The sequence below is a fragment of the Lissotriton helveticus genome, chromosome 3_1, assembly GCF_964261635.1.
Source record: "Lissotriton helveticus chromosome 3_1, aLisHel1.1, whole genome shotgun sequence".
In the NCBI taxonomy this organism is placed as follows: Eukaryota; Metazoa; Chordata; class Amphibia; order Caudata; family Salamandridae; genus Lissotriton; species Lissotriton helveticus.
Genome location: NC_136061.1, coordinates 1,938,596,570 through 1,938,608,785, shown reverse-complemented (window position 1 = coordinate 1,938,608,785; position 12,216 = coordinate 1,938,596,570). Strand labels below are relative to the sequence as shown.

The following is a 12,216-nucleotide window of genomic DNA, read 5'->3' as shown; positions in this document are numbered from 1 at the left end:
CAATTGCGTATGTGCCGATAAAGACTCGCAAATCCTTTATAACAGTTCTGGCGTCAGCCGAGCGCTGGGGCCACATCCAAATGAATCTTGACCTAGTAATTTTGGGATCGCATTCGTCTATTGTGACTTTTGCGTATAGATGGTCTAATGCTGTCTAACAACGGTATCTGAACTGGGCTGGATACTCTGTTGTCTGGTGACTAGTGGTCATAAAGGCTATGATAACTGTAACAAGTATCACAGTTTATTCCAAATTCGTACGCTTGGACGCTCATTCCTGGTCACCAGTACATCTCTTCTAATTCTTTTAAAGATTCCAAGATCCCATTGTGTCTCAGACCCTCTCCCATATGTGCTTCTTGAACCAAGTAAGCTCTCCGCTTCCTGTTTGGAATCACTCTTTCCCCCACTCCAGGGATTCGAGCAAAAGGAACGGAGTTCGCATCAATTATGTATGTATACGTGAGTGGATAGTTTATAGGTAACGCTGCATGATTCCCTTCCATTGAGGCTTTTACTGCTAATAGCGTTTCACCATATATTGCTCTTGTCGAGCGTTTTATTGTAGCTACGGAAGACGTTTGGACAGCTGCCTTTGCGGCTTCATCAGCCAATGAATTCCCTGCAACGTGAACTCCATCACGTTGATGACTCAGTGTATGAATCACGTGAGTCTTTTGTAGTTCTTTCTGTAAAAGAACTTTTTGTTCCCAAAGCATTTTATGATTGATTGTGCCACCTTTTGCGTCTTTGAAATCGTTCTGAACCCAGTTCTGCCGGTACTCATTGTAAGATTGTACACAGTAATACGAATCGCACACTATTAGTGTGGGGAATTCCCGATCGGTATTTTCAAGCGCCATCTTGAAAGCCTGTAGTTCAGCTCACTGAGCTGTACAGTCCCCGAGTGATTGAGTTTTAGTGACCATAGCTCTGAATTTGCCTTCGCGCCAGCGACCTTTAACAATCGCGCACGCAGCACTATAGGCTTGTTTACCCCCAATAGCGGGCTGTGCTGATCCTTCTGTATAGATTATACATCCGTAATGTTCCAGAGGTAGAATTTCAGTCGGCAGAGGACATTCTTATTCGTATTGGAGAAATTCTTGTGTCTTTAAATTAGTGTCAAAATGGTATTCAACGTCTGTTGCAGCAAGAGAGTTAACCCATTGAATCCATCTCGGATGTAAAACTTTTGCATTGGGAATGCTAGCTCTTGTCACTGCTTCTAGAGCAGGTACAGGTGTAACGATGATTATACATTTACCCTGTGCGAGAGCTCTATCTTTTGCTACTGCAGTTTGAACCGCTGTCAGAATTTTTTCTGTTGATGAGAATTTCATTTAAGCTTGTGTATATAAGTGTGATTTGTAAGCGATTGGTACCTTTTCACCTTCATTAAAGGTCAGGTATGTGAATCCGCATTTTCCTGGGATGACACAGATCACTAGATTGCGAACGTTTTCGCGTGTCTGTAACTGTTTTTTAGCTAACATGTCTGTTTGGACTGAACGCAGAATTTCTGTGTGTGCTCGAGTCCAATTAGTTGGTTCAAAACGTAAGTTCTACCGAAATTCAGGAAACCTAGAATTGACTGAAGGTTTTTCAGTGTTTTTGGAGGTTGAAGCAGCACACACTTCTCAAGAAAGTTTGTTGCCAGCCTTTTGCCTTCACTTGATAACTTGTACCCTAAAAATAGGACATTGAGGTGGGCAATTCGTGATTTCTTAAAATTGAATTTATACCCTTCAGAAGCAAACCCAAGTATTATGGTGTTCACTCTTTTCAAGTGTACATCCAAATCGTCATCTGTAAGATAGATGTCATCGACATAAGATAATGCCTCATCGTTGTACATTTGTAGTAACTCTGTTACTCTGGCTGAAAATAACCCTGAACTAGTCTTGAATCCCTGGGGGGGACGGCAAAATTGCTGCTGTGACCCCAATATTGAGTAAGCGGTCAAATACCTGCTTTCTGGTGCAATGTTTTGACAGAAAACCCCATTTGAAATGTCCAATGTGGTTTTATATTTCTTGCGCACGATGTTATTCATCAGTGCAGCACTATGTGCATTTTGTACTGCAAATGTTTTACAACAGGAGTTTAGGTGTCTGTAATCCAAAACTAGACAATATGAATTGTCTGGTTTGGAGACAGGAAACAAAGGATTGTTCATAGATGAGGTGCATGTTTCAATCACCCCTTGATATTCAAGTTGATTTAAAATCTCCCTGACTTGTTTTTTAGCTTCCTGTTTAACAGGGTACTGTCTCTGAGCAGTAGGTTGGATTTTTAACTGTATTTTGTGGTGAGGAGAGTCCTCATCCCATCCTACGTGATTTTTATATAATGCTGGAGCTTGAGCTAAAGCCCATTTCCTTGCATATGTATATTTTTTATGAATTGGAATGTGATTTGAGAAGGCTGGCATAATCATTTCTTTGCCGTGCGGGCACTCCCTAACAACAACAGGTGGCCAGTCTTTTTCAGCTAGAAGTATGTCATAACCCTTGGAAAGCTTGTCCCAAAAGAGAGCTTTTATTTTTCTAGTTATGTCCCCCTCCATCCGGAGTGTTATTTCATATAACTTGTGGGGTGTACTAACCCTGGTGTCGGCAGTTTCAACTTGAATGTATTCATTCAAGTCCACTGTCTCCAGATGATCCATCAGGATCTTGCGAGCTATGGTCACTTCTGCTGTGCTGTCTAGCATTGTCTGAGCCCATTCCCCGTTCTTGAGTTTGTGTCCTCAGAATCCTCAGCATGTTTAATTTTTATGCTTGCTACCTTCTTCTTTGAAAATTGAGCTTTTTTACTTTGGTGAATGGGTTCTTTGTCTTTGGATTTGACGCGTTCTTCTTTGTGTTCTGACCGTCCTCCCATCTTTCTGATTTCTGTGAAGAAGTCTGAAAAGATCAAGAGGGACATGTGTCATTATCTTGATATTTATCAGGTTTTCTTAAAGTATCCCTATTTCTAAGGTTATATCTTTTTTCAGAGGGCTCCTGTTGGGGAGATCTTCCTCCCCGTTCAGGAGATCTAACTCTCCGTTGGGGAGACCTTCCTCTGGACTGAGAACGCTTCTCTCTAGGAAGTGTCTATTATTTTCCCACTTCTTTCTAGGAGTAGTGAGATTGTTTTTAATAAAAACTTTTTCAGGATTTTCCGTTAATTGTGGTTGGAGTGGTTTCCCACCCAAACTATCACTACCTAATTCTTCATAGGATTTTTCAATGATTCTGGCAAGCTCATATGGTTGCTCAGTAATGTCTGTTTCTTTTCATTTCTGGCGGATTGCCACTGATGCTGCTTCCCCTCTAATGTTGGCTAGTAGTATAGCTGATACCTGTTTGAAATCTTTCAGTAATTTCATACCTAGATTTAAAGCTGGTTCTGGACCGTATTCATTTCGAATCTGCCTTAAAACATCTGGTATTACCGCCATAGACGGAACACCATGTGTTTTTGTGTAGATTGAAGCAAAGACTGTGCCCCAAGTGTCACAATCCTCTATGTGTGGTGCAATCCCCATAGGTAAACAGATTGTCAGAGTCCTGTGTTTCTCATGAGGTGTACTATCAGGAAATACTGCCTCTATTTGAGTAATTTTCTGTGCTAACCAAAACGGAATTTGTTCCCTTTTGGCAGGCAACTTTCCAATGACCGATTGTATAGTCTGTGATGTTATTTTATTTGTGTTCCCCTGGTGAGGGGTGTGCTGTGGAATTTTTACAGCTGGTTGGACTGTTAATGTCCGCATGACATATTGGACCAATTGTCTATGTATTTTAATTAATTGTTTTAGCTGAGCTAATAATTCTGCATCTGACATCCTTTCAATGTCTGGATGTGGTGTATAGCTTGCTAGTACCGGCCATGTATCTCCAGGTCTACCTAGTGGACCGAGCCTGGTAATGTGATTTTAATGTTTGATGGCGCCTTTAAACCAGAGCTGATGCTCTTGGTAAGTTAATGGAATTTCAATGTCCTCGAAAGGAACGTATTCCTCGGGAGGTTCCGCTACTTTGTAGTAGTGAAACTCTCCTGTTCCTGCATTTGCTGCTGGAAACTGAATCCATGAATAGAATACCTCTGTCTGCCGATATTCATGTGCCTCTATGACAAAGATTACTCTGCCTCCTCTTGCTGATACTCCAATATTTATCAGTTTGTAAGTTATACTTTTCCTTACATTTAACGGGAGCAGTATAGCATCTGAATCATTTTCTAGGATTTCAGCGTCATATAAGATCGCTTGAGCTGCTGCTGCAGCTAATTCTTAGTCAGTAACCATTATTTTACTTATTGAAGAGTTTGCAGAACAAGTTTCAAGGAAACAAAGATTAGGTGCACAATATTTTGGAACACTGTATCCTTCAACGTTGAACAAACCAAAAAACTAATACATAGGATTTTTTGTCCTACTCAGTTTTGGCGGATATTATCCTTTCACCCACTCCAGATGTCTTCTGGAGTTTTTACGGGAAAAAGGGGTCTGTGTGAAAAGCACGACTGAGTTACTCTAGTATCTAGCGTTAAATTATCACCTTACCAAACGTGGGCCGCCATGTAGTGTAGTTCCTATATTCCCAACAGGCTCTGCGCATTGGAATAATATATACTGCAGCTTAGACGTAGGACTAAGGTCAAATAGGTTTCTGCCGAATATATTAGACTTAATTATGTGTGTGCCAGCTAGCTCAGAGGTCACTAGAAACTTTCTCGAAAGTACAAGAAAGGATTAGTTTCTGACAACCATATAACATGACAACTTTGTTTCCCAAGAATAAGAAATCAATCGCCAGAGTCGTGGAAACAATAGATAACTATTTTACTCAGTCAATCGTGTATACTTAGTTTCACCAGAGTTGCTGAGAAATTAGAGAGACGGGCGTTTTCAATAAAAGGTATTTATTGAACAGTCTTCTATCTCAAGCATGAGAAATGTACTGCTACAATAGTAATGCTGGTTATAAAGTACAAGGCATATAATATAAACCGTATTATAAAGTAGTACTGTAAAAGCATGATATGGTTACTAAGCCATAAGTTGCTTTAAATAGATAAAATGCATAAAATACATACAATGATAAAAGAGATGGCTAAAAGTACTCAACTGGTGCTTCTAAAATACGCCTACCCCGATGTACAAGGGAAATACGTTTAGGAGTAGTTTTAAGTTTAGTATTCTTTGCCTAGAATCTGCCAAGTCTAATCAAGAATTCTCTAAGGGTCTAATCAGCTCCGTACCTTGGTTTAGAATGAAGGAGGTCTTGTATCTCTCTCTCAGGACTCGATCTGCCAGATACCCGCAAGGGTAAGCTGGAAACACTGGAGCTGGATTTCTCGGCAAGAGAAGAAACAGTGTCTCTCAGTGCATCTGCTGGAGGGTCGGCTTCCTTCGGCACTTGCTGCTGCAGGGCGTCGGGCAAGTAGTTAGTCGATCTGCTCCAAGAACCACTGTGTGTTAGTTTAGGCAAATGTAGGCATATTTATACCATGAAGGTGCCGAGTTTGACGCGTGATTGGACTTAATAACGTCACTCAAAGGTTCAATTCCCAGAAAACTCCAGGATTTCTTGGATAACTTAATATTCAAGCAGGGGGAAGATCCTAGCTGCTGAAGGCGGGTTTTTCCAAGAAATCGTTGTGAATTCCCGGAACTTAGTGGAAGTAGCCTTGCCGTGTTTGGGCTGTAAGGTTCAGGCCAAATATGGTAATGATTTCTATGCCTATATAAGGATAGGGTAAAGTAAACCTATATAAGGGCATGAATCGGGAAAAGTTACACTAGGGTCCTAGATTTGTTTACAACAACAGGGAACAGTGCGGAACTCTGGAGGACTTCGCAGGTGACAGGGATGTTTTGGGATTTAAAGGTGTCCATGTGAACAAACTTGTGTTGGTTGGAAACCGGGTGGAAATCACCCAAAAACTCCTTCAAGGTTACTCGTCATTCCACTTCTTCTGCCAGTGTTACCTGCAAGTGAACTGTAAGTCTGATGTCGAAAACACATTGTTGATATTGCTGACACCAGGTAACATTACAAATTACTTGGGCAATAAAATATGAGCTCCTTTTATTATGGCCTTAATCTTGTTATAAGTTAGGTTCTGATACAGACGCCATTTGTTCTGTCAAAATCTGTGCACTGAGTATTCCTAATTAGAAGCAGCTTGGTGCTTGTTTGACTCAAAACACTTTATGATTGGCCCTCCTCTAGGACGTTTCCTGGAGATGCACATGTACATGACCTCAGCATTGAGCAAGAATGACATGAAGGCAATTGGCCTGCAGATGGCTCTCGACCTCTTGGCAAAGAAGGAGAAGAGAGACTCCATCACTGGTCTTCAAACAAGGACCCAACCAGGACGCCCTGACTGGAGCAAGGTAAGCTCATTGGTCATAATATGCATCTTAAACAATCTCCACTTCCTTGAATTTGGTAATTTGTCCTCTGCTTATGGTTAGCTAACCTCTGCACCGCCACAATGGACCCAAATCTGCCCAGAGTGAAACACAGTCCACCATTACATCTGATGCAAAACTCCCAGGCTCCTTCGAGACATTTGCCTGTGCATGAATTCCTCATTTGAAACTCCCTAAAAACGCCCTGGCCGCAGGTCACTGAACTAAAAAAGTTTGCATACTCATCTCTATAGTTAGTATTTCGGTCCCTCCTAGAATATGGCACTGCTTTCTTGTAGACCCGGCCCTCCCAGATTCCTTTCACTCTCCTGTAGGTTAAACAAACCCTGATGGTCAAGACTTCATGGGCTAGCTTGGCCAGGCAACCTCCTCTCGCCCCATGGCCCCTGCTCTAAGTACTGTTGGCAGCTGAGCCAAATGCAAGAGCTTTCATTACCCCATACCACTGCATAGTGGGAAACGGCCTGCATTGAGAAAAGGTGGTTGTGCTGTAGAAGGGATAATTGCAAACACAACAATGATGGACAGAATGTGGATCAATGTCACACATTCACCCCAGTCCAAAGATCTGGGCCCAAATCCATCGTTTTTCCACTCCACACCACCCTGGGTTAGACAATGGCGATATGCAAATCAGCGCTGACCCTGTGCCCCATGGGAACAGTCCAGTCCGAACTACAAAAGCCATGTCCTTCCCAGAACGGAAACAAGCATCCGAGGACCGGCCCGGTTTCGAGGTAACACCTCTCATCAGCCCGGCTAGCTTGATTCCAGTGGTGTGGAGTGCCTGGGACTCACGTCTGAGCATCCCCAGTACACTTAGAGCGGTAATTGCAAACACAACAATGATGGACAGAATGTGGATCAATGTCCATCATTGTTGTGTTTGCAGTTACCGTGCTGTAGAAGGGATGCATTCCTGATTGAAATGTTACTTGGTGCCACATCAAATTAATGCGTCTACTTCCAGAATATTAAACTATCCATAAACCTGTGGTTCGAGGTAATAGCCGACAAAGTGAGTAATGGTCTGAGGTCTAATGTACATTGACTAGACTCCTGGGCCTCCTTCTATTGGATTCTACTCTTTGGTAGGATCCAGGTGGCAACCTTGTGCCTCGCCTTTGGTATGGGTAAGATAAGGTCCATGGCCCTGCTGGTGGTGGACTTAGCAAGATACAGAGCACTTAGCCTCTAAATTAAATAAATAAATGTCAGTCGAGCGAGGTGGTAATCAAAATCCCCAAAGACAAAGCTTCCGACTCTAAACAGGTTTCTAGCAATCCCTAACCCAAATGAAATAAAAATCATTAGAGGAGCAAGAACTTTTTTAGCGTGATTAAAATAAAAATAAAACATTGTTCATCTACAAAAAGTTTCAAGGAAGCAGGCGTAAGGAGTGATAGTGTAGTGGAAATAGGCCTCAAATTGCATTGCTGGAGTCACGTCCTGCTTGCGACACACCTCCAGCAATGCATGACTTTTGCCCCAACAGATGCATCAGAATTTCTGACGAATCTGTCAATCCTTGCACCATGGTGTGCCGTATTGTAAATACGGCGCATCTATTGTGGCGCAAGGGTTTCTCAGGGTGGCGCAGGGAAAGTGACGCATCTCTACAGATGCATCACTTTCTTGTAAATTTTTCCCTAAGGTGTCTTGCGCACGACTTTAAAAGTGAGGTGTAAATGTGTCCTGCTAGTGCTGAACTCCCAGCTCCTTGATGCTCCTTGGCTCCTGGGGTCGCTGGTGTCTGATCAGGAGAGAGGATGGGATTTTCCCTGCAGATTTACCTGAGGGCTTTCTCCAGTGAATCTTCAGAAGAAAGCAGCCTCTTTTACCTGTTATTATTCAATTCTTTATTTCGGTCAATTTTAGACCATAAAAGCGCATATAAAAACATAGATAAAATTCACTATAAAAAAAATACAAAGTGCAATGTGCAGAGCGGAAATTACAATACACAACTAGCATAGAGAGACTAAAGACAATTACTATCAGATGGACCTAAAATATGGGTGCTATGTTCACAGGGGTATTCGGTGGCACATCTTAAATGATCATGTTAATCATTTCAGATAGTTAACCTATGTCCATTTGTTGCCGGTACCTCTTCAGCAACAGTCTCAATAAGATCGGGGATATCCCATTAAACAACCATACAAAATGCAATTCAATGTACATAATATATACCAGAAGTAGACTCTGCAAAATAACAGGGTGCATAAATTGATTCCAAATAACGAGAACATAATTCCGTACTCCGGGAAATAGAGGACCTTTGCACACCCTAATGGTGGCTAAATAAATGCAGCGCTTAATGCTTAAAAATAGCACTTTGTAGTAAAAATGGACCACATAGTGGAAATTAAATGCCCATTATCAAGGTGTGCACCAGCTCCTAAGGCCTTCGTCAAGAATCGTAATATAGCTTTTTTCCTTAGGATCCAGGCAGTGAGCAAATATTTGCTCAATCCAAATACAATTACCCTCTTATTATCAGATCTGTAAAACCTGAGGGCAGAGAGATATTTAGACTGAGCCATCGGGGCAGATTCATTTGCGTCTTGTTCTAATGTAACAAGGGCAGAAAAATGAAAAATGATCAATATTTTCAATTATGCTGCTAGAACTTTTGTAAAAGGAGGTGCCTCCCTGAATGGTGCTCGGCCTACAGGTAAATGCATTTAGAGGTAAGATTCGGAGACTAACTTTAATGTACAGAGTTTTAGCAAAAGGCAGAAAGATTTCATCTAAAAACATTTCAAAATTGGAGGTGGGTTTGTGAACAGATCGGTAAGATTCCCGGTATTAGTTGATCGGTGCCATTGTTCTATAACAAAAACCCCAATAGTTGTTGATTAAAGCACCTTTCATAGTATTTTTAATGGATCATGCTATACTGTCTGGAACCCCTTTTCGATGGGCCAGCCTTTCATGTAAGAGAAATACTTTTCTTTTCTTGGTTAGTGTCAAGACCCAAGACCGTTTGTAATTCTGCCCTATATGGGCCCAATCGTGGTGGGACCATAGGCTCATGGGCATCATCCATCCTCCCTGAAACTTGTTCAGGACCTGCTTACAGAAAAATTTTTGTAAGTTGTCAAAGAGGCTTGTTGGTCAATATTTCCCGGGGTCACATCTGTCACCCTTTTTATACATTGGCTTGATATGTGCCCCAGACACAGGTAGATCTTATCCACTTAGTATCTCATTGAAAAGAAAATTGATATAGTGTGTACAAATATCAATCTCAGATTTGTATAGGTCCCCTGGGATCATGTCAGGACCTGGGGCCGTCTCCAGAGGAACAGACTTACTAGCCTTACAGGTATCAATTAGGGAGAAAGCTATTCGGCCTGCCTCAGGGATTTCTATTATTGGCAGCCTTGATGTAGCATCCGCTGGATGAGAAGCATCACAAAAGTATAATAAAATAAAGCAAAAAAATGGTTGGACCAAAGATTAGGTTGAATATGTACTGTTGATGTGCTATTAGATAAGCTACAATGTGCTAATATTTGCCAAAATGCAATATTATTTCTATTCTGAGAAGCATCTCGCAGGTCTCTTCTCAGCCACGTTCTTAATGGCTAGAATATACTAAGAAGAAGCATCCCTTGCAAAAACATGAAGTTATCTTACGGCCAAGCATATTGGAATTAGAGAACAGTCCTTTTAAGGAAGCAAACAATTTTGTGTGAAGATCAATTATTGATATTTTCTGATAACATGAGTCTTCAACAGGAGCCAAGATGGTAGAAAGAAAGTCATAAATATTGGCCAGTATGCCAGGGTTCCCTGAAATACCCTGCCATTTTATTCTTTATTCTATTGTTGGAAATAATAAGCTAGGGTTCAAGACAGGCAGATCTTGAAGGATTTCAGTATTCTAGAGCAATATGATCACTGCCCCACCTTAGGATGATCTTAAAATCGAGAAACTTACCCCAGATCCTAATATCCAAGACACAATAGTTGATTCTGCTTTTCTGGTTGTCCCTTCTAAATGTAAACGCTTTGGTCCGTTCTGATTTAGACCTCCCATTGCATGCCCATAAGCCATGAGACTGGATTAATGGTGCTAACTGTAGGGTGGTTGCAGGGCAGGTTTTAATAGAAACAGCCTCCCCTGAAAACGTATCCTCCCATTGATTTAGATCTGACATACATTCTAGGGGTTCATAGGTGGAAATGAAATGCCAGATGAGTGTCGGTGCTACTAAATAACACTGTGAGGCTCTGCCTCACCTCCTCTCAGGTCCCAGTTTGCAGGGCATGGTGGCCAATGAAGTCCCCGGCCAGATGGCGTCCAGATGGCAGCAAGGATAGAGGATTAGCTCTAGGCCCTAGTAGAGAAAAGTATACAAAGCAAATCTTGGCTAATCATTATAGAGCAGCAGTTCACAAGGTCCTCGGATATTAGTCGGGTACAATTGCCCTGTAGCAAGTAGATGCCAAAGGATTTGGAGAAAATGCCGGTCACTCCCTTTGTTCTCAGAACTTCCTGTTTACGAAATCTGTTTAAGAGACTTCTTCCATCTTAAGAAGTTCCCCAGAAACTCTTCATAGAAAGGCCACCTTTCACAGATCCTTTTTAAGGCACTCTTTCGAAGGCACAAGCCACTATGCCACTTTAGGATATCTTTGTAGCAACCTGCCTTAGGGAATCCTTATAGGAATCTACCCCTGGGACTATTCTTTGGAATCTCCCCATCAGCACCCAACCCATTGTGGTGTGTGTGAATGAACATGAAATGTGCTTCTAGTAGTGAAGGCTCCAAATGTTTTATGGTCATTCATGGACTTGTCCTCAAGTACCAGCTCAGACACACATGAAGATTTACCTTCCAACTATTCACTTAGCTACAACTGTGCATTTGTAGCATTTAATGACAGAACATACTATAAAAATGCAATGGCTGCTTGTTTATCCATGAAAAAACTGCAAGCGCTTGAAATGTCTCTGAAAAAAAAGATACACCGCCGCTCATCTTTTTTTTTTTTTTTTTAAATCTTCATTTTAGGTGTTTCAGAAAATCAGCAGCGAAAAGAAAGGTAAAGTGCACGTGTTCTTCTGCGGCTCCCCAGCACTTGCGAAGGTCATCAAGTCGCACTGTGAGCAGTTCAACTTCAAGTTTTTCAAAGAAAACTTCTGATGTGCTGTTTGCAGGAGTACACAATTATACGGAATAGTGTCTCAGTCGTAGTGTTTATGTATTGTTTTGATGTGGGAAGGACATTACTTTTTGCTGTAGCCTTATGTGTGGGGAACCCTTAACTCCCCAAGTGGCTGATGTTAAGAACTGTAGCTCTAATGAGGTCCGGCACGGAGAGACACCGTCCTGTATGAAGAAGAGTTCTAAGCCAACTCTTACCATCACCTCTGCTGGCATAACTTGTCTCCCGTCAAATAACTTTAGCAGGTTACACAATGAATTGTTAAAAAAGTGACAAACTAAAATTAAATATATAAAAAGTGGAATTTTTATAAATACATGGTGCAAAGTGAAACTTTAATAAATAATGGATACAAGACAAAGTAACGCTTTTTTCCGCAGAGCCCATGGGACAGTTTTTTCTAGCTCACAGTAGTGTGGTAAGGCCGGCACATAAGGCATTTTGCTGCCTGCTCAACTGGAGTCACGTGTTGCATTGCCTGTAATGGCTGCTTGTTTTTTTTATCTTAAAAGCAATAATTAATTCACAACTAGGTGAGTTAAAATATACGCCATTACGTGATGAGACAAATATGAAGCGAACCGGTCACAGAAAGCATACGG

The 12,216-nt window shown here is 41.6% G+C and overlaps 1 protein-coding gene across 1 annotated transcript in view; it reads left to right on the top strand.

The window, feature by feature from the left end:
* NOX5 (NADPH oxidase 5) overlaps nucleotides 1-11,917 on the top strand; it is a 261,295-nt gene extending 249,378 nt beyond the window's left edge. Inside the window, exons 15-16 of the mRNA XM_078684069.1 lie at nucleotides 6,228-6,394; nucleotides 11,461-11,917. Coding sequence (XP_078540195.1) covers nucleotides 6,228-6,394; nucleotides 11,461-11,592 — 299 coding nt within the window. The 3' untranslated portion in view covers nucleotides 11,593-11,917. The remainder of the gene's footprint in view (nucleotides 1-6,227; nucleotides 6,395-11,460) is intronic.
* Nucleotides 11,918-12,216: the final 299 nt, after the last annotated feature.